This window comes from Physeter macrocephalus, chromosome 8 (assembly GCF_002837175.3).
Source record: "Physeter macrocephalus isolate SW-GA chromosome 8, ASM283717v5, whole genome shotgun sequence".
NCBI classification, from domain to species: Eukaryota; Metazoa; Chordata; class Mammalia; order Artiodactyla; family Physeteridae; genus Physeter; species Physeter macrocephalus.
Window position 1 is genome coordinate 74,326,315 of NC_041221.1, and position 26,393 is coordinate 74,352,707.

The window sequence follows — 26,393 nt, forward strand, 5'->3', positions numbered from 1 at the left end:
CGCGAACCCGGTTCCCCCGCATCGGCAGGCGGACGCGCAACCACTGCGCCACCAGGGAAGCCCTGAGATAGGCTTTTTTTGCTCAGCACCCTTTGCTAGAGATTATTCCAGGTTGTTGCATACATGAATAGTTCATTCCTTTTTATTGCTGAATAGTATTCCATGATGTAGGTATACCAAAGTTTGTTCACCTATTGTGGAATGTTTAGTTGTTTCCAGTTTTTTGCTGTTAGAAATAAGTTACTTTGAACAGTTGTGTACAGGTTTTTGTGTGGGCATAATGTCACTCTTGACCCTGGTCACTTTCTTTCTGAGGTCTGTTTTATCTAATAGTAAGGTAGTCACTGTCTTTTTTATTTTTTAAATTAATGTTTTTATGGTATATTTTTTCTATCATTTTCCTTTCAACCTACCTATGTTGTTATGTTTGAAATGGGTTTCTCATGGGTAGCATATGGCCGGGGCATGTTTTTTTAATTCATTCTGCCAATCTGTCTTTTGTTATACATAGACCATTTATATTTAATGTAATTTTTGACATGTTGGGGTTTAAGTCTGCCATTTAATTTTTTCTTCTCTATTTGTTTCTCTCTCTCTCTTCCCCCTCAGAATATCGTTTGATTTTTCCTGCCTTTCTGTGGGTTATTTGAACCTTTTTTAGAATTTGATTTATGTATAGTTTTTTTTTGTTTTTGTTTTTTTGAGTTTATAACTTTGTATATCTTTTTAGATAGCTGCTGTGGGTCACTCTCCAGTAACTTCAGATAGTTGTTTATGTTTTTTTGACCAGAGTTTATAGATGTAATCTTCAGGAGGTTGATTCAAAAGCAGTTTATTCGGTCTTACAGAAAACAGCTCAGTATTATTTTAAATTATTACATCATATAGTATAGTGTACTGTAAACAAATTTTAAAATAGTGTCAGTAGCGGATCCCAGATAGAATCTCTAGGAGAGGGACTTTCCTGGCGGTCCAGTGGTTAAGACACTGTGCTTCCACTGCAGGGGGCATGGGTTCGATCCCTGGTCAGGGAACTAATATCCTGCATGCTGCTCGGCGTGGCCAAAATAAAAAGAACCTCTAGGAGATTAAATATCTGGTATGTTCTAGGGTACCAGGAATAGGAAGAAAGTATTTTGAAAAAAACTTTTTAAATTCTGATTTCTAATGGTTTCTTTATTTTATTTTATTTTTTAATTAATTAATTTATTTATTTTTGGCTGCGTTGGGTCTTCGTTGCTGCGTGTGCTCTCTCTAGCTGTGGTAAGCAGGGGATACTCTTTGTTGCGGTGCGAGGGCTTCTCACTGAGGTGGCTTCTCGTGTTGCGGAGCATGGGCTCTAGGAGCATGGGCTCAGTAGTTGTGGCACACGGGCTAGGTTGCTCCACAACATGTGGGCTCTTCCCGGACCAGGGCTCAAACCCGTGTCCCCTGCATTGGCAGGCAGATTCTTAAGCACTGCGCCACCAAGGAAGTCCCCAGTTTCTTTATTTTTTAAGTGTTTTAAAGGAGTATTTGCGTATTAGTAAGCAGCATATAGAACTCAAAGAAAGTGCTCTACATCTAGGGTCATAACTACATCACTTGTCATCTTTTTATCTATGGAATCTGCTCTTTACCCTATATTAGATATTTCACTTCTAGACTTTAACCCAGTCTGTTAACTCACTGCTAACTACATTAGACTGTTTATTCAGCTTGGAAACTATAACTATGTAAACCTTGTGCTGTGCCTGTCAGGTTAGCAATCTTTCATATTTCTCTTGCTGAGCTTTAGCAAGTGATTGGAGGAAGGATGGGAAACTCTACCAGTAGAATGATACTAGCTACCCAGTTATATCCAACTGGTACACCCTGGCATTTCTTGGCAGTTCTTTTTTTCCCCCATTTAAAAAAAGTTTTTATTTAGAAATATATTGTAACCTACAAACAAATACAAGAATGAAATAGTATAAAGAACACTTGTATACATTTAACTTTTTACTACATTTGCTTTAACAGTTCCATTCTCCCTACATATGTGCATGTGTTTATGTGTTATGTGTTATGTGTTTATGTGTGTATATTTTTTTCTGATCCATTTGAGCATAAATTTTATATTCTCTTACTTAACCACAAAAGCATTTTTAGAGAAATGTCCCTTCTGTATCCCTTCTGATCCACCGCCCTTCCTTCTTAGGTAACCAGCTTTATTGTGTTCTGATTTATCTTTGCAGTGTTTTTTTGTTTTTTAATTTTTTTTTCATAAAGATAGCAGATATCTATATGGTTTTTAAATTTCCCCTTCTTTCTTACTTAAAAGGCAGTATATTATATATGTTCTTTTGTACTTGGCTTTTTTCAGTTAGCAGTATTTCCTGGAAGTCTCTCCATATCAGTTCATGGAAACTTTCTCATTTTTTTTTAAATAGCTGCATAGTACTTCACTTTGTGTTTGCACGATAGTTTATTCAGCTATGCTTGGACATTTAGTACTTTCCAATAATTCTGAGTTATAAATAATCTCTGGTGAATAACCTTGTTGCATACATATTTTTTAATTCTTGGGGGCATATCTTCAGAGTAAATTCCTAGAAAAGGCACTCCTGGGTAGAAGGGTAAACACGTAAATTTTTTGTTAGATATTGCTAAATTTCTCTCTGTAGGAATTGTACTATTTTGTATGTATACCAACAAAGTATAAGAGTACATTTCCTCACAGCTTTGCCAACAGTATATTTTTTAACTTGAGTTTTTGCCAGTCTTATGGAAAAGAGGTGGTATTCTAGTATAGTTTAAATTTTCTTGGTAGTCTTTTATTTCTGTTTTTTTGTTCTCTCTCTATATATATTTTTAAATTTATTTATTTTTGGCTGTGTTGGGTCTTTGTTCCTGCGCGTGGGCTTTCTCTAGTTGCAGCAAGCAGGGCTACTCTTTCTCACTGCGGTGGCTTCTCTTGCCGCGGAGCACGGGCTCTAGGCGTATGGGCTTCAGTAGTTGCAGCATGTGGGCTCAGTAGTTGTGGCATGCAGGCTCTAGAGCGCAGGCTCAGTAGTTGTGGTGCACGGGCTTAGTTGCTCCGCGGCATGTGGGATCTTTCCAGACCAGGGCTCGAACCCGTGTCCCCTGCATTGGCAGGCGGATTCTTAACCACTGCATCACCAGGGAAGTCCCTGTTCTATATTTTTGATATGTATTTCCATTTACTTAAGCTGTCAGTCCTCTGATTTTACTACCTCTCTTCCGTGGATGCATACAATCTTTTGCTTTTATTCACTTTGAAGATTTGGGTGAAAATTTGGTTATTCACAGAATTGCTGGCATGCCTAGCCAAACACCTATTCTCTTCCTTTCAGTGTTTATCCTGTTTGTCTTGCAGTGCTTTTCTCTTTCAGACGTCTGAAGCGTGGAGCGTCATTTGAAGCTAATTATCTAAAAACACATAATTTCCCAGTCTGAATAATTTTGTTAATCTACGATATTGATAAATGATAAAGCTCCTTGGTAATAGTTAAGGCTGTTTTGCTCACCTTTAATGTTTTTGCAGTTGGAGGCATTGTTACAGTAAAGTTTTTCTTTTTCTTTTCCCCGTAGAACATTCCTGATGTGGATGAAGAAGGCTATAGTATAAAACCAGAAGCAAATCAGAATGATATCCTTTCATCATCTGGATATTCTTATGGATTGTGTTGGCATATATAAGTAGACAGTTAAAACAAAATCTATTATTTAATACTCTTCAAATTTTTAATTAATTGTAATAAATTGTGCCTCTATGATCTTTATTTGTCATGCTATGAATAAAAGTTAGTAGTTACATTTCTGATAAAGTCCATCTTATCTTGCAGTTTTTTTGTTCCTTTTTATAAATGTGTGAAAAACTGGTTGTGCATTAAGATAATTTAAAAACTCAATTCTTTAACTGATACTCACATACCAAAGAGAACCATTTCTACTCATCTAGTGATTCTGATTCTGAAGATGAAGAACCAAAGAAGTATCGGATAGAAATCAAACCTATGCATCCGAATAACTCACATCACACAATGGCTTCCTTGGATGAATTAAAAGTATCTATAGGAAATATAACGCTCTCCCCAGCAATATCTGTAAGTAAGAAAATAAGCAAGTTTGCACTCATTATACAGAAGCCTTTGGGGTTTTTTTGTTTTTGGGGTTTTTTTAAGCTCATCTACCTGCATCTGATTAGCTTAGGACTAACGAAAATTAAAACATCACTTAGTAAATAGTTAAGCATGTTGGATGAGGAAATATTTATAATTTTTTCAGCTTTATTGAGGTATACAGTTTATAATTTTTATACAGGCAAATGAATTTTTGGTTTAGTTTTGCTTCCTTTTGAATGTGTTTTAAGCAAAAATGTGGAAAATGCACTATTTCTGCCACTTGATGTACTTTATAAATAGTGCTATGTGTCTCAGGAAGAGTTTTGTGAACTAGAGTATGAACCTTTTCCTCATCTAACGTTAAAGTTTCTCATCCTTTTTTTTTTTTTTTTTTTTTTTTTTCGGTACGCGGGCCTCTCACTGTTGTGGCCTCTCCTGTTGCGGAGCACAGGCTCCGGATGCACAGGCTCAGCGGCCATGGCTCACGGGCCTAGCCGCTCCGCGGCATGTGGGATTTTCCCGAACCGGGGCACGAACCCGCGTCCCCTGCATCGGCAGGCGGACTCTCAACCACTGTGCCACCAGGGAAGCCCCTCATCCATTTTTTTTGGTGATCTTTATGTAAAAGGAGTTCCATAAAAATCAATTTCAAGTGAAATTAAATTATATCTTTGCTTTTTTTCTGTCACCGTAATTAATGGTTGTTTTTCTATACTTTTCATACAGGAAAAGGCAAATAAGAATTCTTACTGATAGTGGCTAATTCCTCAATTCTGAGATACTAAACTTGATAGCTTTTGAGGGATAAAAAAAATCACCATAATCTTTCTATCGATGTCATACTCTTAAATTTAGAAATGTTAAATTATGGGAAAAAAGCATGTCTTAGAATGTCAGTTTAGTTTATCTGCACATACTTATTGTAGCTGATGGAGAATAAAAGTTCTCACCATTTTGTATTTTATTTAATTACATATTTTAAGTAGACTTTATGTATTTGTTTAGAAAAAGTGTTTTTCTCCCAGTCATACACTTCTAGAATTTGAGAACTGTTTTTTTCCACCAAATTTCTGAAGTGAGGTTTTATTCTACCATTACTATTTAACATTAATGCCAAGATTAAATTATGGTTTATATTTGAAGTAGGAAGTTGCGAAGCCATTAAAAATTTTTTATTGTGTAAGAGCATAACTAATTTAATATATATATGTAAATAAATAAAAGCCTAGACATGTATATATATCAAAATGTTAAGCATCTGTCTTTGGGTAGTAAGATAATTGATGCTTTGTGCTCTTTTCTATTTTTTTTTAAAAAGTAAACGTGTTAATTTCATACTCAGAAAATAAATAATAGAAAATTTTTAATTGTTAATATTTGAAAAGAGGGGTCTTGAGAGTATATTTTGTTGCCCAGTTTGCTTATCTAGCTTGTTGTTTTTCCCTCCAACAGTGTATGTGTTTTAAGGTATATAGATTTTATCAATAGACATGATTAAGAAGAAAATAGACAGATTATTAGAGCAAGGAAATATATTTTAAATTCTAAAGCAAATACTATGTTTTTCTTTTTCCTTTTTTTTAAACACTATATTTTTCTTTTTCCTTCCATGTACTACTAGAGACACAGCCCAGTAAGTGCAAGATTTTATATTTTTACCTATTGACTTAAAAAGAAATTGTATATTTGAATATTGATTTTCAAAATATTTGTGTTTTTAAATTAGCAAGTCATAGTATGTTGTGTAGATACTCGTATTTTAAAACATTTTATTGAATGATTTAAAGGTACACATATTATTTTTTGACTACAAAAAAGTTTTTTCTGTAATCTTTTTATGTAAATACAGTTTATAATTGAGCAGGTATATTAAAAACAACTTAAAATTATGTTCCCAGTATTAACATTTTATCAAATATTTTATTACCGCATTAAATTATTTGTTTAATGGTACTGAGTTTTTGCATTTCTATTTTAGGTGCAGATGAATCGGAATTCATCTAGTAAGTTTGACATTTAAATTGGTTATTTAAGTCTATTAAAATTTATCAGGGAATTTGCTAAGCTTGTAGCCTAACATATGTAGTTGTAGAAATGGTCTTTTTTCATCATGAGCCATAATGACAGACTAGAAGGATACTTGTTTTGCAACAGAAGACAACTTATCTATACTATTTCTTTTAGTTTTGAGATATGCTTTAAACTTGAATACGTGGCTACAACGTTTTTCAGAAATCAACAAAGCCAAAGAGCAGCTTCTGATTAAGCACGTAAAACTGTTTAACTAGCATAACTCTTCCTCATGAGCCAGAAGGCACTTCTTTTTTTTTAAAAAAAATATTTATTTATTTAGCTGCGCCAGGTCTTAGTTGTGGCATGCAGGGTCTTCGTTGTGTCGTGCGGGATCTTTAGTTGTGGCATACAAACCCTTAGTTGCGGCATGTGGGATATAGTTCCCTGACCAGGGATTGAACCCGGGCCCCCTGCATTGGTAGCACACAGTCTTAGCCACTGGACCACCAGGGAAGTCCCCAGAAAGATGAGTTTTAGCTTGATCTATTTTTAAGTCGTATCACAATTGCAACTTCTAATATAAGATTTTTAGTACAGTAACTTAAATTATACTAAAAATGTTTTTGGGGTGTTAACACCATTTGCAGAGTCATGTATTAAACATAACAAGAGTTGTGGGGAAAATAGAGTTGAGGTAGCCCACACAAAAGCTATGCAATTTTGTGAACACAGTGCTTAATAAAAACCATGACATCAATTGTAATTAAAAATTCTAGCACAATTAAAAAGACCTATTAAATTCATAATAAATACCAAACTAAAAGTAGGCTTTTACTTTCAAAAAATAAATGGTAAGTAGCTTGATGATAAGGGGATGTGAGGAAAATGAGTATAAAAGGAGGCTACTGAGTTATCAAGATGAGGGCAAAATGCAAAAAGATGACAAACACCACAGTAAGCACCATGAGGCAAAACAAACAGGTGAAATGAGCCAAATGGGAGAAAGTGATGTGAATGGGCATTATGTACACTGTTGCATTCCTCATAGTTTGCTGTAATTACCCATGTTGATGTATTTTGCATTCATCAGCTATTGCTTGGTGATGCAAAACATTAAGGTGCAATGAAAATTGCTTACGAACCAGCAGGACTTTTATATTACTGATGCTGTTCCTCTATGTACCAATTGCTTATGAAATGATTCATGTTATAAATGCAGAAGGTAGCAAAATAGACTACCTTATAAAGAGACTATTGTTGTTATAAAAATTTTATTTTTCAAAATAGGGTGTTCTTCAAGAGTTAATAATTACTTTTGGTCAATAAAATAATCATTAATAATATCATCAGAACTTGAAAAATGCTTTCATGATTCATCAGTTAAAATTCTTGAGTTATTACATACATTATTTAAATACATAAGTATTTAAACATTTGTTCTGATTTTTAAAGTTGTAGCCCCTATTTTTTTCTATGAACAGCAGTTTAATGAATAGTTGACTATTCATTAGTTTAGTTGACTTAAGTTGTTTCTTATCAAAGATATTAGAAGAAATGAATATTTAGCAGAAATTCAGCTATTATTTTTATATTTTTAAGCATGGTAGAAAACTTGTTAAAGGCTTATTTTCCTTTCCTTCATAATTGTTTATATATGTTATTAATGCCAGAATTTAAAAATTGATGTATGTGTAGTAGTTCTCTTTACATTAAAATATTTTATTACTCAGATTATTAATTTTTTCATAATATTTCAACTTTTTCATTAGGTGAAGAGTTAACAAAATCAAAGCCATCTGCTGCATCCAATGAGTAAGTTCCACGTTAAAAAATGTTTTTAAATAGACTTTATTTTTTAGAGAAATTTTAAGTTCATAGCAAAACTGAGTGGAAGGTATAGAGATTTTTACATATACATTTTGCCTCTACATATGCCAAACCTTCCCCACTATCAGAATCCCCCACCAGAGTAGCACATTTGCTACAGTGACACATCATTGTCACCCAAAGTCTATGGTTTACATTAGGATTAACTCTTGGTGTTGTATATCCTGTGAGTTTTGACAAACGGATATTGATATGTGTCCACCATTATAGTATCATACAGAATAATTTCACTGCCCTAAAAATCCTGTGTCCTCCACCTATTTATTATTCCCTCCCCACTACATTTAAATTTTAAGTATCCTTCATTTTATTATCTCTGTAGTTTTAATTCCAGTAGACTGTTTTTAATCATCCTGTTTCCTAAGCTGTGAAACGTCATACAGAGTTTTTAGAAGTTTTAAATTATTTTCTCATTTGACAGTATTTCTTTTTATGATAATTTGTAAAAAATCCATTCAACTGTATTTGGCCTTGGTGTCCTCACTGCTTCTAAATAAATTATAGTATCCCAAATTCATACATGTCTATATTTCAACTAGTTATTCACATGGAAATTCTGTTTTCCTTCAATTTTGTCTGTGACCTTGTAAAATAGACTGTATACTTTATGAACCTCAAAATGAAGAAGTGTCTCAATTAAGTTGAAAAAGGAGAGGTCTAGAAGACATGTTGCCAGTTCTTAAAAAGAGAAAAATATTTTAAGCCAGTGTTGCATGGGTCCTTTTTCACTTCTGTATTTATCAACAAGAATACTTTCTTTTAATGTTTTTTGTTTGAGTAAAAGTAGGCTTAATTAAACGAATAGTTTAAAATGGAAACTTTCAAAGCTAAGAACTAATTGAGAGAGTGGAGGTATTTATTTGATTTATCATTTTTAAAGATAAGTTTAGTGTTTTTTATTTTTATTTTTTATTTTTTTTAGTTTAGTGTTTTAAGACTTTGTTTTTAGGAATCATTTATACAGTTGTGATTCTATACTTTATCATAAGTATGCTTCCATGTGGGTGCATGTTGAGATACTAGATATGTGCTTATAGGTAATTGTAATATTTTCATTATAGTGGGCCTGTTTTCTAGGATTTCTAAAAAATATTTTAAATAATGGTAGTTTGATACATTAGATTATTTTTAAATGGGGATTTTCTTTTTTTATACCATAAATATATACAATTTTTATTTGTCAAACATACATACCTCAATAAAGTTGGGGAAATTAATTTGAAAAAAAGACGGGGTGGCAAAAGTCAGTTGCTCAAGATCCTAGAGATTAAGCATCTTAAAAGGGTATGACTAAAATGAAAAAGAGAAACGTTTATGTTTGTATTAAAGTAAAGAGCCAAGAGTTGAATCCTGAGAGTAACTAGTTTGAAGGATTCCAAGAGGTCAGTGGAAGAAAATCTTTGGTTATGCAGCACATTGAGTTTTTTGAAACGAGAATGTTCATGCTCTTGATTTTGTCCACAGTCTTCATAACCTCTCATAAATAGACATGTATGACCCATACATTTTGCTAGACCACCTTAGTGGCCCAGGTAGTGGATTACCTAGGGAGAATTCTTCCTATGCATGATCTACTGCAGTGATCAGACCTTTGAAGTTTGTATAGAGTCGTTTATGCACACGGAGCTTAAGCCACCATCCTGTACTTAAAAAGTACTTTAAAAAAAATCCTTTACCCTTTTTCTTCATCTTTGATAATAAGTATGGCCTTATAAAAATTCTGTCTGATTTCATATCATTAAAAAATTTTCTGTCCAAGACTGGGCTCCAGAAGTGAATTAGCACATCTGATAGTGCCATAGAATTAATTAGCTATGTGTCCTTAGGCAGCTCATATAGACTCTCCATGCTGCTTTTCATTTGTAAAACTGAAATTATTTCTATTCTGACAGCTCCTACATTTATTAGAATATAACAAGATTTAATCAGTGGGGATTAATCTACTCTCCTTTACAAACTTAATGTTTTTGTGGGTTCTGCTTATAGCAGTTGACAAATATCAGTTTATTAAACCTGCTAATAAAGTTCTTCACATATTCAATCATATGTGAACCACAATGTCCAACTCTTTAATCATATATATTGAGCTTTCTATGAAATAAAGATAAGTTACTATATTTTATACTAATAAAATACTCATTTGCTAAAATCCTTATTTTTAAAATGTTATGGTAGGAAAGGGACCAGTGATTTACTTGCTTGGGACCCGCTGTTTGGACCATCTCTTGATTCATCTTCTTCAGCTTCACTAACTTCATCATCATCATCAGGTAAACATATATATATATATATATATATATATATATATATATTTTTTTTTTGTAACTGTAAAGGAATGCAGTAGTTACTTTTTTCTAATTGATTTATCCATTACTTGTATGTTGTACTTAATGATCAGAAATTTAACTTGTCCTCTGATCATATTGCCATATAAAAGTGATTTATTTTATACTGATTTTGTTAACTTACCTTAAAGACCATATGGCTTTAACAATAAAAATTCATCAAACACCAACTTTTTTTCCCTTAATATATTTATTTCTAGGCATCATTCCTGTATCAATGCCCAAATAATAATTTTTATTATTCAACTGCATAGATGTGCATTAATACAACCAATCCATTCTTTTTTTTTTTTTTTTTTTTTTTTTTTTTTGCGGTACATTAGGATTGCTGGAATGTTCTTTCTTGTAAAGGCTCAGAATTTTTCTGTTGTTGTTGTTGCTGTATGCGGGCCTCTCACCGTTGTGACCTCTCCCATTGCGGGGCGCAGGCTCAGCGGCCATGGCTCATGGGCCTAGCCGCTCCGCGGCATGTGGGATCTTCCCGGACCGGGGCATGAACCCGTGTCCCCTGCATCGGCAGGAGGACTCTCAACCACTGCGCCAGCAGGGAAGCCCCAACCAATCCATTCTTGACGGACATTCAGGTTGTATCTAGTTTTTAGTATCATGGACATCCGTAGATACAGCAGATTTTGTGCACATCTCATATCCTTATAATAATGTATTAATACAAGATTTATGAGTCACAAGATATGCTCATTGTTACTTTTTGCCAAACGGCTTTCCAGAAAGGCTTTAGCATTTCCCAACATGAAAGAACTTTATGAATGTGTTTTAGTTGTTCTTTTGGCAAGAATATATTAAATTTTTCTTTTCTTCAAAATATGAAATCCCACTAGTCAACCATCAAAGCATGTTTAATAAAACTGCTTGTTCAAAAAAGGAAAATAAAATCACTTTAAGTTGATCTTCAGCCTTCTTGGGGATTTCAGAAATGCCATGCAGTACTTGGGGTTAAGGGAATGCTGGAATGGTGGGGAGAGAACTTGAATTGAGTTCTTCCTGTGTCTTTGCTGGGATCTATGCACATTCTGTTTGATTTCATCTCATTAACTGCTGCATGAAGTCCTTTTTATTGTCCCTGGTTTATAAATGGAAAAAGTAAAGCTGAGAGAGATCAGAAACTTCTCTAACACCACATAACTAGGAAATGAAGCATGGATTCAAACCTGAATCTTACTAATTCCAAAATCTTTGTTCAATTCATCATACTCTGGCAGATTAACAAAACAATAAGCCAAGCCATGTTGAAACATTTTACTGTTAATAATAAAATAAACACTAGTATTTAAAATTGGACTATTTAGAAACTAATGTTTTAAAAAGAAATTATAAATGGATTTTAGGCAACCTTAACCTGAAACAATTGGGAGTTTTGAACAGCAAGAAGCAGTCATTAGGTAATTGCACATATTCTGAAGTGGCATTATAGCCTTTCTCAATTGGCATTTGTTTACTATTTAGTTTTAGGAAACTAATCTTACTAATAGATTTTATAAGTAAAATAATTACATAGGAAAAACTGAAGTTGTATTAAGGTCTCTTTTTGTTTAGTAAAAATGTCAGAATACTGTTTTGTTCTGTTTTTAGAATGGAGAAGGTCCTAATTTTAATTTTGTTAATATTCTTTTATGAATTGGTTTTATTAATCTTTAATAAAAATTTTCACATTGTTATCACAGAGGTTTTAGTTATATAGAAATTTCTTCATAACTCCACCCTTTGTTTCTATTTTCTTTAGCACAATCTCCTTCTTTTCAAAAAAGTGCTCTCTTTTCCTCTTGCTACCTATCTAAAGAATGTTTTGGGGCTTCCCTGGTGGCGCAATGGTTGAGAGTCCGCCTGCCAATGCAGGGGACACGGGTTCGTGCCCCGATCCGGGAGGATCCCACATGCCGTGGAGCAGCTAGGCCCGTGAGCCATGGCCGCTGAGCCTGCGCGTCCAGAGCCTGTGCTCCGCAACGGGAGAGGCCACAACAGTGAGAGGCCCGCGTACCGCAAAAAAAAAAAAAAAAAAAAGAATGTTTTGCCCATATCACTTTCAACTTCAGGTAAAAAAAATGATAGTTTCATTTAGTTGTCATTTGATGTTTAGTAGGTAGGGAATGATAAAACTTTTTTTTTTTTTTTTTTGCTTATTTTGGTATGCCTTTTAAAAACTTCCTATTAAGTCTAAAAAATGTCAGATTATTTTGCCCTTCAAAGAATGTTAGTGATGTTGAAAAGAGACATTCTGCTGTGTGGTAATTATTATTAAGTCTTCACTTGGACAGAATATAATTATTGATAAAACTGATGAATACATTATGATGATTCTCCTGTTTTGTAAGACTGGCCCTAAGTGAAATTGTGAAGTAGGCATTTTGTCTTAAATTTTCTTCCACCACTTTTTATAGTGCATGTCTCCCTTAACACCGTCTACACTGGTACCATTTTCACATTTTAGAAATGGCCAGGTTGTCAGATTATCCCCTGCTCTCCTTTGTCCCTTTCAGAATCTTAATTCATTAATCACTCCATCTCAGCTAAACCAGTCTAAGAAAATAATTCCTATCAGTTAGTAACTAATATGTTAAACCTTTCAGTGTTGTTGTATGTTTAAGAAGCATGCTTAAAGTCTGGTACAGAAGTATTTTCAGTTGCTTCTTCAAATAAACATATATGTACAATTTACATAGACATAAATTATATATGATAAAGTATATGTATATAAAATTTAATATAAATAGCTCATATCTTCCTTCCCTTCGATAAGTGCTAGTATAGACCATTTCTTCTCTACCCATGGGTTAATTGAGCACTTGTGCTCTGTAAAACCCCTGTAAATTTATCTTTTGAAAAATATTAGGCTGGTTTTTTATATTAACTCCAACACTGATTTAGTCTATCTTACTTCCTATGACAGTTTTAAGTTTTATCACTAGTCAGGCACTTTGTTGAGGAACACATGTACCCAGCAGCATCACTTTGACACCTTGTCAAACCTCTTTAGACTTTTACTGACTGTTAGCATTACCTTTTGCTCCTCTGAAAATCAGGAATAATTCTGGCTTTATATATTTTTGGACCTTAAATTTTACTCATACATATTTTAAGTTTCTTATTCTCATAATTTTCCTCAGTTAATATAAAGTTTGAGCTCATGCTCTTGTTACATGTATTATTAAATTTTTCTAGTTTTGAGTAATTAAAATAATATTAACCTGAAATAAGAACTATTTGGCTATGCAGATTTATATTTTAGTTTTAGAATTTTCCTGTTGCTTCTAGTTTTCAGTTTCTTTCTTCTTCTGCTGACCTTAGTGAAAAGAATAGGAACTCTGCTTTTCTCTCCCAAACTGATTTGTCTGGGGGTGTGATAATTGGTTCTTTACTTGAAACCAGGTCAGATTTGGGGTCTAGAGAACCCATTACCAGACTTTTCCACCAACCCTCTCTGCTATCCTGCTGTAACGACACCACCAGCGAGCACAATAAATTTCCTTTTGCTTCATGGTTGCAGAGTCAGTGGATTTCCTTTACTGATGAAATTGTTAAAATTAGTGACTCCAGTGGAGCTCAGAAGGCATTCCAGAGATTGCATTGTAAAGCTGAAAATACCTTTGGGTTCCCTGGTGCTTTGGATGAGAGATTTTTCCAACAGCTGCCTCTCTGAGGATCAGCGTGACCTTTGCCATAATATTAAATGTTCTGAAAAGCTACTGACAGAAGAAGCTAGCAATGCTGCTGGTTTTTCTTCTGCATCATCATCATTGCTTCTGGATCCTAGATTAGTCTGTGCCTTTATTCAGATGAAGGGTGGTATGGGAAACATGCTTTATCTGTTCCCCTTAGGTAGTGTCAGAGAACAGATGTAGGTTAGCTCTTTTTGCCTGTGTTTTATACTTTACAAGTCATTTCATGTTCTTGAAATGCATCTAGTGGACATTTATTTGAAGTGAGCACCACCACCACCACCACCACCACAAAACACAATTAAGATACTTAAACCTAAACCCACACACATATGGTCACCTTATCTTTGATAAAGGAGGCAAGACTATACAGTGGAAAAAAGACAGCCTCTTCAATAAGTGGTGCTGGGAAAACTGGTCTGGTACATGTAAAAGTATGAAATTAGAACACTCCCTAACACCATACACAAAAATAAACTCAAAATGGGTTAAAGACCTAAATGTAAGGCCAGACACTATCAAACTCTTAGAGGAAAACATAGGCAGAACACTCTATGACATAAATCACAGCAAGATCCTTTTTGACCCATCTCCTAGAGAAATGGAAATAAAAACAAAAATAAACAAATGGGACCTAATGAAACTTAAAAGCTTTTGCACAGCAAAGGAAACCATAAACAAGACCAAAAGACAACCCTCAGAATGGGAGAAAATATTTGCAAACGAAGCAACTGACAAAGGACTAATATCCAAAATTTATAAGCAACTCATGCAGCTCAATAACAAAAAAACAAACAACCCAATCCAAAAATGGGCAGAAGAACTAAATAGACATTTCTCCAAAGAAGATATACAGATCGCCAACAAACACATGAAAGAATGCTCAACATCATTAATCATTAGAGAAATGCAAATCAAAACGACAATGAGATATCATCTCACACCGGTCAGATTGGCCATCATCAAAAACTCTAGAAACAATAAATGCTGGAGAGGGTGTGGAGAAAAGGGAACGGGAAGTACAAGATAGGGATGTGTGATTAAGAGATACAACATACTAGGTATAAAACAGAAAAACAAGGATATATTGTATAGCCCAGGGAATTATAGCCATTAACCTGTAATAACTTTTTTTAACATCTTTATTGGAGTATAATTGCTGTAATAACTTTTAATGGAGTATAATCTCTAAAAGTAGTGAATCACTATGCTGTACAACTGAAACTAATACAATATTGTAAATCAACTATACTTCAATAAGAATACTTAATATAGGAAATACAATGTTCTGTTTATAGGAAATAATTTGTTTATGATTCACTAACTTCCATAATTTTCTGCTATACATTTGTACCGTACATGTAACAAGCAGAAAGGTTCATAGCTTTGGCTATGTGCAGACAAGCATTTTCTATCACACAGGGAGATCAGCTCGGTGGTTTGTGACCACCTAGAGGGGTGGGATAGGGAGGGTGGGAGGGAGGGAGACGCAAGAGGGAAGAGATATGGGAACATATGTATATGTATAACTGATTCACTTTGTTGTAAAGCAGAAACTAACACACCATTGTAAAGCAATTATACTCCAATAAAGATGTTAAAAAAAAAAAGATACTTAAACCTGTGAACAGTTGTAGTCATCTCCTTCAGAGGCTTCTAGAAGCAGTATCTAATTGGCATGTGGAGATAGATTTGTTTATAATTTATAAATTTATTACTATAATTAATAGATTCATTTATAAACAGTGATATTAACGAGCATTTTTATTACTTTTTCTCAAAAAGCAAATTCTGATTATTTGAAGAAGGTGAACTTAACACTTCTACCAGGCTTGGATTGAGTCAATCTAAATGCCATTTGGACGGGCCACTTGATTAGTAATGAAGCTTCAGGTGTAAATGTCTCTACCATGTTAAGCCCCCTCACAAGCTTGAAATAACTTGAGTATTGGTCAGGGCTGGTTTCATTGATAATGAACTATCATTAAATATGTCACAGCACAGGGAAGTGTAACAGTCTTCAGGTTAGTGTGCATTTCTTCCAATGTACAGCTTAAAGTAGGGGCACAGCATGAAAGAACAGGTGCTGACTGGAAGAAGGCAGCAGCCTTAGAATCTAAACTTGATTTCTTATCAGGTTTTTACTCTTTTCTTCAAGCAACCTGAATGGTGCTTGCATCTTTTATCTCTTCATATGATCTGCTTTCTAGATGATTCCATACCCCCATGCATTTGCTTTCACTCCGGTGTGACTACCTTTTACTTTAGGTCTCTTCCTACCACCTCCATGCTCCTTTCTTTCACTCCTCCATTGCTGACCAAGGGTCCTCAGCTTTACTGTTTGTTTGTTTCCCCATGTACATACTTAGGCCCATTCTTATATTTTTAACTTTGCACATCTGTAAACTTATAGAACTTACTGAAACATATTTCTTCACACCCATATTATATTCTTCAATCTGAATTATAGACTCATCATTTAGAATGGACCAAAAGAATTTGAGGATCATTTTAATTAATTTAAAGATCATTTAAATGTATTTGCTTATACACTCTTGCTTTATGTTAATACATGTGTGACTTTTGATGATATACACTTGAATTTCACTCATTAATTTTTACCATTCTGAGAGGTTTTTTTTGTTTGCTTTTTTTGGTTTTTATTTATTTTTGGCTGCCTTGGGTATTTGTTGCTGCGTGTGGGCTTTCTCTAGTTGTGGCAAGCGGGGGCTACTCTTCATTGCAGTGCGTGGGCTTCTCATTGCAGTGGCTTCTCTTGTTGCAGAGCATGGGCCCTAGGCGTGTGGGCTTCAGTAGTTGTGGCACGTGGGCTCAGTAGTGTGGCTCGCGGGCTCAGTAGTGTGGCTCGCGGGCCTTGTTGCAGCGTGTCATGTGGGCTCTTCCTGGACCAGGGCTCGAACCCGTGTCCCCTGCATTGGCAGGTGGATTCCTAAACACTGCACCACCAGGGAAGTCCCTGGAGAGTTATTTTTAATTAGGAATACTGAGGTTAGTGTTTCTGGTTTTTAAAATTGCAACATTTGCAATTAGTGTTAAAAAACATTGAACACTAAATTTATGTAGGATTTATGAAGTCAATGTATGATTTTCTATATATTTCTATATTTACCAAAAATTAATTATAGTGATTTGTGGAAATTTTTTTTGTAAACTATAAAGATATGTTTGATTGTCACTAAAAAATGGCACAGTGTGTTTCAACTTAACAGTGAGATTACAAGTTTAATTAAGGTAAATGTTTTTATTTAGAGTTCATGTTATTATTTTGAAGATGTTGCTTCAAAGGCTTGGTCTTGCAGATAACTGTAAAGTAGAAGTATTGGCAATAAACTAAATACCTTAGGCCTTAAACTGGTTTATTTTCACCAGCTTACTTATTAGATTTAATTTTTATATGTATAAATAATTGAAACAGGAATACAATTTACATTATGTCAGTTTTATTGAAAAGTTAATTTTTTTTTCAGGAATATTATTGGTAGCTTCGAAAAAAGCATGTTTGATACATTCCTAGCATTTCACAAATAGCTATAATTACATTTTAAAGAAAAAGAACTTCTGAAAAATGAGCTTTGAATCCTAATAGTTTCTCTGTAATAGAATGTTTTTATCTAGGGATTGGTACATACTAATGATTTTCTTCAAATTCTCTTTTTCCACCCGCCAGCCAGACCCACAACTCCTCTTTCTGTAGGCACCATTGTCCCACCTCCAAGGCCTGCTTCCAGACCAAAGCTTACTTCAGGAAAACTCAGTGGGATTAATGAAATAGTATGTATTCAGGTGTTTTTTTTTTAAATTATAACTGTTTTGATTTAATATGCAAATGATATTTCTCTGTATATCCCTTTACTGCTAAATGCTTGGAATTTTCTACTCAAGTCTTCAAAGTACAGAAAAGTTTTCCCTGCTGATACTTCCTTCACTTCCCCATATTATCAGTGATCATACTTGTAGAGCAAGACCGTTGTTCAGGAGGAAAGAGATTTCCTGAGAAAGTTAGCACATTATAAAAATACAATTCAGTACCCATTGTTTCATAATTAAGAAGCAATTTTCATATAATTTTGCTTAAAGTCAAATATTAAGGAAAAAATGGTGGCCTGTTCTTAGACCTAGAAGTATACTGCCAGGGGAGTCCTGGTGGGCATCTAGTCCAGCTTTCTTTATTTTATACATAAGCAATCTGGAGTTCACATCACTTAATTGACTTGTAAAAGTACACATTGCTTAAAAAAAGAAAAAGGCATTGGTCTTCAAAAGTTGTCAGATAATGAAAGAAAATATATGGGTTCTATTCAGAGTCAGGCTCTCCCAAACCAGTCTTCTTTCCTTCAATCTGTTCTGGTTTACTTTCATCTTTCACTTGCCAGTTTAATTGCCAGAATTAAATTTCTAAATGTCAAGCTTAATCTTTTTCCCCTGATATACATCTACAGTGGTACACCCATAATCCACGTGGTTGAATATTTTAGCTGAATCTACAAGACTCTTCATAAAGTTGACTCAACAACCTGCATTACCATACTAACTGTCCAGTTTTCTCCTCTTTGCAACCTAGGTTCCAGCCACTTGAAACTTTCCACTGTTCCCCAAACACATCATGCTCTTTTATGTATCCATGTCTCTATTGTGCTCCCTTTTGTCTGAAATGCCCCTCAGTTTTCTATGTAGGAAACTGCTCTCTTTAAGACCCTGCTACATATCACCACCTAGGTGAAGCCCTCTTTGATGCTTACTCCTCCCCTCCACCCCACAGTGGACTTAATCATCCTCTGTCATTCTCTTCCTTATACCCATATACACTTGCTCGTGTTTCTTTTAGTGCATCGATCACATTGTGTATAAAGTTGACCCACAGTCAATTCTCCATATCTATGGGTTCCGCATCCACAGATTAAAAATATTGGGGGGGGCATCCAGAAAGTTCCAAAAAGCAAAACTTGAATTTGCCACACACTAGCAACTGTTTACATAGCATTTGCATTGCATGTACAACTTTTTACATAGAATTTACATTGTATTAGGTATTGTAAGTAATCTTGTAAAAAATGATTTAAAGTGTAAGGGATGACTGTACTTTTTGTGTGTGTGCTTCCTTCACTGGACTATGCTTTAGCCAATTTCATATCCTTAATACTTTGCTAATGCCTTAATACTTTACATAATGCCTGTCACCTCATGTCCTGTACCACCTCCATCTGTATATTTCCACAGGCACATTTTACACCTTGCTGTTTTTTCAACCTGTTGTCCATAATAATGAGTCATCCAAAAGCCATTCTCTGGAACTAATACTTTTAAAATAATTGGGCTTCCCTGGTGGTGCAGTGGTTGAGGGTCCGCCTGATGATGCAGGGGACACGGGTTCGTGCCCTGGTCCGGGAAGATCCCACATGCCGCAGAGCGGTTGGGCCCGTGAGCCATGGCCGCTGAGCCTGCGCGTCCAGAGCCTGTACTCCGCAACAGGAGAGGCCACAACAGTGAGAGGCCTGCGTACTGCAAAAAGGAGCCTGCGCGTCCAGAGCCTGTACTCCGCAACAGGAGAGGCCACAACAGTGAGAGGCCTGCGTACTGCAAAGAAAAAAAAAAAAAAAAAAAAAAAAATTAATTGGGGGCACAAGGGTTTACTAAGCGTTAAATATTTTGGGCGGTATAATCTAATTTTTATAAAAGTGTATATCTATAAATTTATATTCATGCGATGTAGAGTTGAATAATTTTAGTGTATGAATGCTTATAGGGTTTTGTTGGTTGTTTTTTGCCTTCTGTTTTTCATGTTCTTCAAATAGATGAGGACAGAAACAGTGTCTAATGCACTGCTTTGTATCTAGTACCCATGACCTGACATATAGTATAGGCACTAAATAAATATTGCATTTACTTATAACTTTTATAAGCAGGAAAAGGTTGTCTTTAATTAAGCTCAATATTCCATATTTAAAAAATGAAACACCTCAGGAAGTGTTGCTAATGTATTATTGGAACAATTAGGAATTTGGAAGGAAAAAAACCATTCACCAAAGTAAAAGATAAATGAATTGGAATCATTTTTCATATTTGTTTTTATTTTTAACCAGAAAAGTGGGAAGACAGTAGAATTAAGATTTTCTCAAGCCTCTGAATGGGGTAAACTTTCTCAATGAGGAAGCATTACAATGAATTATAAGGAAACTGTGCACAGATTTTTAAATGCCAAAAGTAAAGCAATATTTAGGAAGAAAATATTTGCATGAAATAAAGAAAAGGGTTAGTGAAAGCTCAGATAATAGTAAGACCTCCCCAAACTAAATCAGGCAAAGCTAACAGACAACTCATAAAAGAGAAATGCCAATTTTATTTTTATCTATGGAATTAGCTAAAAGTTTTTAAATTTTATTACTTTTCCTTCTTCTAAGGCTCATCTATTTATTGCTGGCAAGAGTGCAGAGAAATATTCTCTTATATATTTATAGGCAGTAGGGTAAAGTGAGTTGCCCAAATGGGAAGCAGTTTGGCATTATGTATGAAAAGCCTTCATAATGTTTAATTTTAACTTCTGAGAATCTATCTTAAGCATACTTTTTGAAATACAGAAAAAGTTTTATATACAAAGATTCTCTTGACAGCATTATTTTAAAATGGCCTATTCAGCTTTTAATATATTCTTGAAAATGATTTGACCTAGGCATCTCTAACTGTGAGTTTTAAGAAATACAATAGGAGTTTGTATGTAGGTAGGGCCCTGAAAAAAAAAAAAAAAAAAAAACTGTGAGTTTTAAGAAATACAATAGGAGTTTGTATGTAGGGGGGCCCGAAAAAAAAAAAAAAAAAAAAAGAAATACAATAAATTTGGTTTAGTATTTTAAAATTAATGTTCCTGATACCTAAAAATCTTTTCTGATAACTGGGGAATTGTTTTAGCATTTTGGTAAATGACATTTTGTTTTTAAGCCCAGGCCATTTAGCCCACCTGTAACTTCCAATACCAGCCCACCTCCTGCTGCTCCGTTAGCCCGGGCAGAAAGTTCTTCCTCTATCTCATCTTCTGCGTCACTAAGTGCTGCCAATACTCCAGTAGGTAAGTGATTATCATAAATTACATGCAAAATGTAACATCCAAAATATGACCAGGCTGAGGGTAGTGAAGAATTAAGCATTAGACATTTTGGTTTTCTGGAAACACACCTGGCATTATCAAACTAGCCACATTTTCCTTTTCTCTTTCACATTTTATATTATCTGAATAGAGAATTTTAACCATGATTAGCACTGTTAAGAATGCATCAAATTTATAAACTGACCAATATAAATAGTTGAAGGCAGAATATGATGCAGTACTTTCTACTGTGAATTGCTACTCACATTCCTAAGAAAATTTGTTTTAAAAACAACTGATTCAGTGAAAGGAAGGGCTTTTGTGCTTGCAGTGTGGTCCTGGGACCTGCAGCATCTGTCTGTATCACCTGGGAACTTACTAGAAATGCAGACCTTTTAAATCAGAAACTCTGGACTGGGGCTAGCAATCTTTGAACAGGCTTTCTAGGCAATTCTGATGCATGTTGAGTTTAAGAATCCCAGCCCTAATTAAGCTGATTTAATTATACCTAATTTGATTTGTCAAAACTCAACGCAGGGAAAATGGGTCTTCTGTATGTAGCCATTGTAAAAACGGCATGAGTGGTATAGGCTAAAATGAGATAAATGATTTGATTTCTAAATGTCTGAACATGATGTTACCATCTTATTTTATATACTTTTGTGAACATACTGTTTTTCCCATCTTCTGACTTTACGTAAACAATATATTCAATAAGTCTTTTTGTTTGCTGTAACAAGCACCTTATTCTTACATTTTGTTTGTATATGTGGTTTTGTTACCTTTTGTTTCCACAGAATCTGTATTTTAATCATAAAGAACATAGATGGGTCCTGTTAGAAATCAGGCAGGTCTGGGTAACCAAAATTGCTTTAGTCGTTTCCCATTATCTCCAGATTATTCAGAACGTTTTCTATTTCTGATGGAAACTTTAATTTTGATTAAGTTGGTACATATTTGTTTGTAGTTTGGGCCAGTGCTGGCAATAGGAGAACGACAAGTAGGTGACAGTGATGATACCGGCAGGCAGGATGTGATGTGATGTGGATTTTTTATGACAAAGTTTCTTTAAATCTTCCTAAAAATTTCTTTCTTTATTGTGATGTTTATTTAGCTCCCTGTTTAGATTTAAGTTTTTGATTCTTCTTGTTCTTGAAAGTATTTTCTTTTCCTGCAATATTTTGTTTTATTTAAATATGATAGAAGATGATAATTTGATTGGGACACTCTCTGAAATTGAAAAGCACTGTGAGACTTCACAAGGTATTGTATCGAAAGCAGATGTATGTGTTAACTAATGACCCTAAAGTGTATCTAAAATACTGTTATCTAATTTTTCCTTTTCCAGCAATTTATGGTGTCTCAGAAATCAAGAATAACTCTAAGGTTTAACTATCTCAATTTTGTACTAATTATGTCCAGTTTCTATACAGGATCCATTGATAGCAGGGGATAAATTATAAAAACATACAGTATTTTTGCATTATCTTCCATCTCCCTCCTGCTCTTCTCTCCTTAACATTAAGAAATATCAACAAATCTTACCTCTAAAGCTATTAGAAGCAGAGAAAAAGTGATTAGGAAAGAACCAGAAAGAATATGTCAGTTAATAAAAAAGAAACTATAATATAAAAACCACAAAGCAAAGGCTATCAAATCATACGAAAACCATTCATACAGTGAGCTGAAGTTAGAAGCAAAGAGGTAGGAAATAGTTGGGAGTGAGTCCATTTTTTACTCCTGAACTGAAGGGAATTCCACAAAAATATTCACTGATTTTTACAAAGGTAGGTACCCTTTATTTCAGCTTTATGTCTCTGCATTTTCAAAACATACACAATTGTAAATATGCAACAATTAAACCAATATTAGAATGCATACTATCCTTATAAAGAAGAACATCCAAGGAATTTATTATTTCCAAAAAATGAGTTATTCTGAATAATATAGTACACATTTAGACTTTTTTAGGGACTTAAGCACATATTTCCTGTGTCAAACATTTTTTTGAAGGATGCATATACAATATGATCTTGGAAACAAAAATGGAATATACAAAAGGGGATATGCCAAAATGTTAAGTGGATTTTGAGTTTTTTTTACTAACTCTGCAATACTTTTTTCTTCTTGCCAATATTTCAGTAACAGGCTTAACAATTTACAGGGAAACTATTTCAAGAATTCTCATTTTATATGCCCAAATTGGATAATTGAAAAGAATAACTTTGTAGGTTTCTTTTGATTTTTAATGTCAAAGTAGTAGCAGACATTAATGTTACCCATGACTGTGTGTAGATATCTACTTCTGTAGGTTACCTAAGGGAAAAGATTAATTTCAGATTTAAGAGCATAGAATTTTCTCTAATAAAAGATTATTATAACCTTCATCTTTCTCTGAAAATATGCTTTCCTGAATTTCTAGTGACCCTAGTATAGAATATATTTTTTTTTAAATTGAGCTAATTTAGATTTACAGTGAAATTTTCCCACTGCACAAACATGTATTTGCATAGTTGTAATCACATATCCTAGAAACTACTGCCTCTTGATCAAGCCCTTAGCTTTCATTTAACTATCTCTCACCTGATCCAAACTTGAATCCCTGCCAAGTCATTTTTCTTTTCAGTCCAGGATTCACTCTGTGTTCAGTGATCTTACAAAATGAAAAACACAATCATGTTTCTTTTAAACATTTTCGGTGGCTTTCAGTGCCAATAGGATAAAATTAAAGGTCTTCCATGTCCTGATCTGGGTTATAAACACTTCTGCAGACACATTTTCATGTCCTTTCATTTGTTGCAGCCCATCACCCACAAAGTATGTTCCCACTTTGCAGAAAAACTACTTGTGGTTCAGAAAGGCACCATTTCTTTCATGCCTCTTTGGCAAAGTGTCTGGCATGTATTAGTGATTAGTAGATAGTAGCTGTTGTGATTTTGTGAATACATTTTATTATTGAGTTTATTTTCATATGAAATTTTAAGTTGTCTTGTTTGGGAGAGTTTACTTTTCCCAGTGGCCTAGAAACAGCAGTTCCTGTTTCCATGTATTTTTAATCACTGAGTCATTTTTTTTTTAAACTATGAAGAACCTTCTAAATCAGAATTCTTCAAAATCTTGAACACTACAGAATCTTCCTGGCCTCTAAAGGTAACAAAAGCTCTTTCTCACTATTTGTAGGAGCCCAGGTTTAGTTGTGAGGCAAAGAAAGCTAGTACTGATTTTTGTTAGAATTAATAATACTCTAGGTATCTCAAAAGTAACTCACATCTGAAATAAAAATATCTGATGGCTATGAACATTGTGTAACATTTATGTAACAAAAAACATACATTCAAATTTCAGAGATAAATGAATAACCTAGGTCAACATATTTTTCTTTAAGAATGAATAATCATAATTAACTACCCTTTTGACTTGTTTTTACAAAATTTCATCATATATTGGATATTAAATGAAATGCTCCACTTTCCAATCGATAACAATAATGAATGGTAAGGCATAAATGGAGAGAGTACATTTGTAAAGAAAAAAAAAAGGCAGTGCACTATTTTAAGGGATTTGTCTGTTATGAAATAAACCAGATACTTTTAGGTTTTAAAAAGCACCTGAACATATACATTAAATTTGTTTACATTTTATTACGCTTTTAAAACACTGCTCTTTCTATGATTTGACTCTAAAAGTATCTTACTGACTTAACTTTATGTCAGGAATGTTACCTCAAAATGATGTTATTAGTCATATTTATCGAGGAAAGGTAATATGGGAATATAATACAAGCATAAGACAAAGGAGAGGTAAAGGAGAATTACAGTAATAATGAGTAGTGCATGATTACATTACACTGCTCATTTAGAAATAGCTAATGTATAGAAATACCTTAAATAGAAAAATCCAGTTTAATGACCTTATGGATGTGAATTGGTAGAACCTGAAAGAATTTAGTATCTGAATGGTTTTGAAGCCATATTTTAGTAATTTTAGCTCTTCAGGTGAAGGGCTTTTTCCTTCTGACATTCCTTAACCCAACCCTTCTTTGTCATTCTGTTTAAAATTGAAGTCACTGTGACATATTTTCCTGATTTTTTTTTTTATTTGTCCAACTTGTTTTATGCTCCATTTTTTAACCAGATTTATACTTGGGGCATCTTAAACCAGTAATAGAGTCACTTGTGACAAGCTAATATTTTGACTCTACTCTGTCTTGGTATTTAATAAATATCTTTCTATAGGATTTAACAAATGAATTGTATTTATTCTAGGTGTGTCACGAGGTCCCAGTCCTGTCAGCCTTGGAAATCAGGACACCTTACCTGTGGCAGTCGCCCTTACAGAATCTGTTAATGCCTACTTTAAAGGGGCAGATCCCACCAAGTTAGTTTTTAAAAGATACGTGTGTGTGTGTGTGTGTGTGTGTGTGTGTGTGTGTGTGTGTGTGTGTGTGTTTCAGGGGCAGGGGGCTTGATGGTAAATTTTAAGAGTTATATTTTGATTCTCTATTAGTTGGAGTTTTCTATTACTTGTTTACCTGCTTTTTGCTATCAATTATAGTCATTTAGATATTGTCTTTCAGATTTAAGAAGTCACTATAATCAGTAATGATGGCTTTTTTCTAAGTTTATGTACGTTTTTGCCCAGGCTTTATGACCAATATGACACATCTGTTGTTCGACATGTCCGTAGAACAGGATTGTGGCAGCTGACCTAGATGGGGATAGAACTCTGAATCTTGGCCTAATGTATGTCTTTGGTGAAAGTGTGATGTTTGCAAGAGAGACCTAGAGTGCATGTCTATTACAGGAGACTCTTGAAGGATTGGTTTAACCTCCTTCTATTAAGAGAATGATCTTTGGGTGAATGACCACCCTTATTTTTCTTTCTTTTTTGAATTTTATTTTATTTTTTCACATAGCAGGTTCTTATTAGTTATTTATTGTATACATATTAGTGTATATATGTCAATCCCAATCTCCCAATTCATTCCACCACCACCCCACCCTTATTTTTCATGTATAACGTTATTCATTCATTAAATATTTGAGTGCTTAATATGTGTAAGACTGTTATAAGCTTGCACTGTTGTGAAAGTTTCTTAGTTTTCACTTGAGATAATGCAAGCTCTGTAGAGAAGAACTTTTGTTTACTAAATTACCTTCAGCACTTACAACAGAGTCTTACACATAGTAAGCGCTCAAATATTTGATGAATGAATAATGTTACTTAGGAAAAGGAGAGGTATTGATATATGCTATGAAGAAAAATAAAC

At 34.2% G+C, this 26,393-nt stretch overlaps 1 protein-coding gene across 6 annotated transcripts in view; it reads left to right on the forward strand.

Annotated features, from left to right (window-relative positions):
- Positions 1-26,393, forward strand: part of FCHO2 (FCH and mu domain containing endocytic adaptor 2) — a 119,444-nt gene that overhangs the window by 70,455 nt on the left and 22,596 nt on the right. For 4 of the 6 annotated variants that reach the window (XM_028492971.2, XM_028492972.2, XM_028492973.2 and 1 more), the window contains 10 exons: positions 3,574-3,631; positions 3,913-4,088; positions 5,728-5,739; positions 6,085-6,109; positions 7,889-7,931; positions 10,182-10,276; positions 17,714-17,817; positions 20,980-21,106; positions 22,328-22,387; positions 25,390-25,501. In XM_028492971.2, the coding sequence (XP_028348772.1) occupies positions 3,574-3,631; positions 3,913-4,088; positions 5,728-5,739; positions 6,085-6,109; positions 7,889-7,931; positions 10,182-10,276; positions 17,714-17,817; positions 20,980-21,106; positions 22,328-22,387; positions 25,390-25,501 (812 nt within the window). The remainder of the gene's footprint in view (positions 1-3,573; positions 3,632-3,912; positions 4,089-5,727; positions 5,740-6,084; positions 6,110-7,888; positions 7,932-10,181; positions 10,277-17,713; positions 17,818-20,979; positions 21,107-22,327; positions 22,388-25,389; positions 25,502-26,393) is intronic. The other 2 variants (XM_024133515.3, XM_055086614.1) reach the window with 2 other exon arrangements.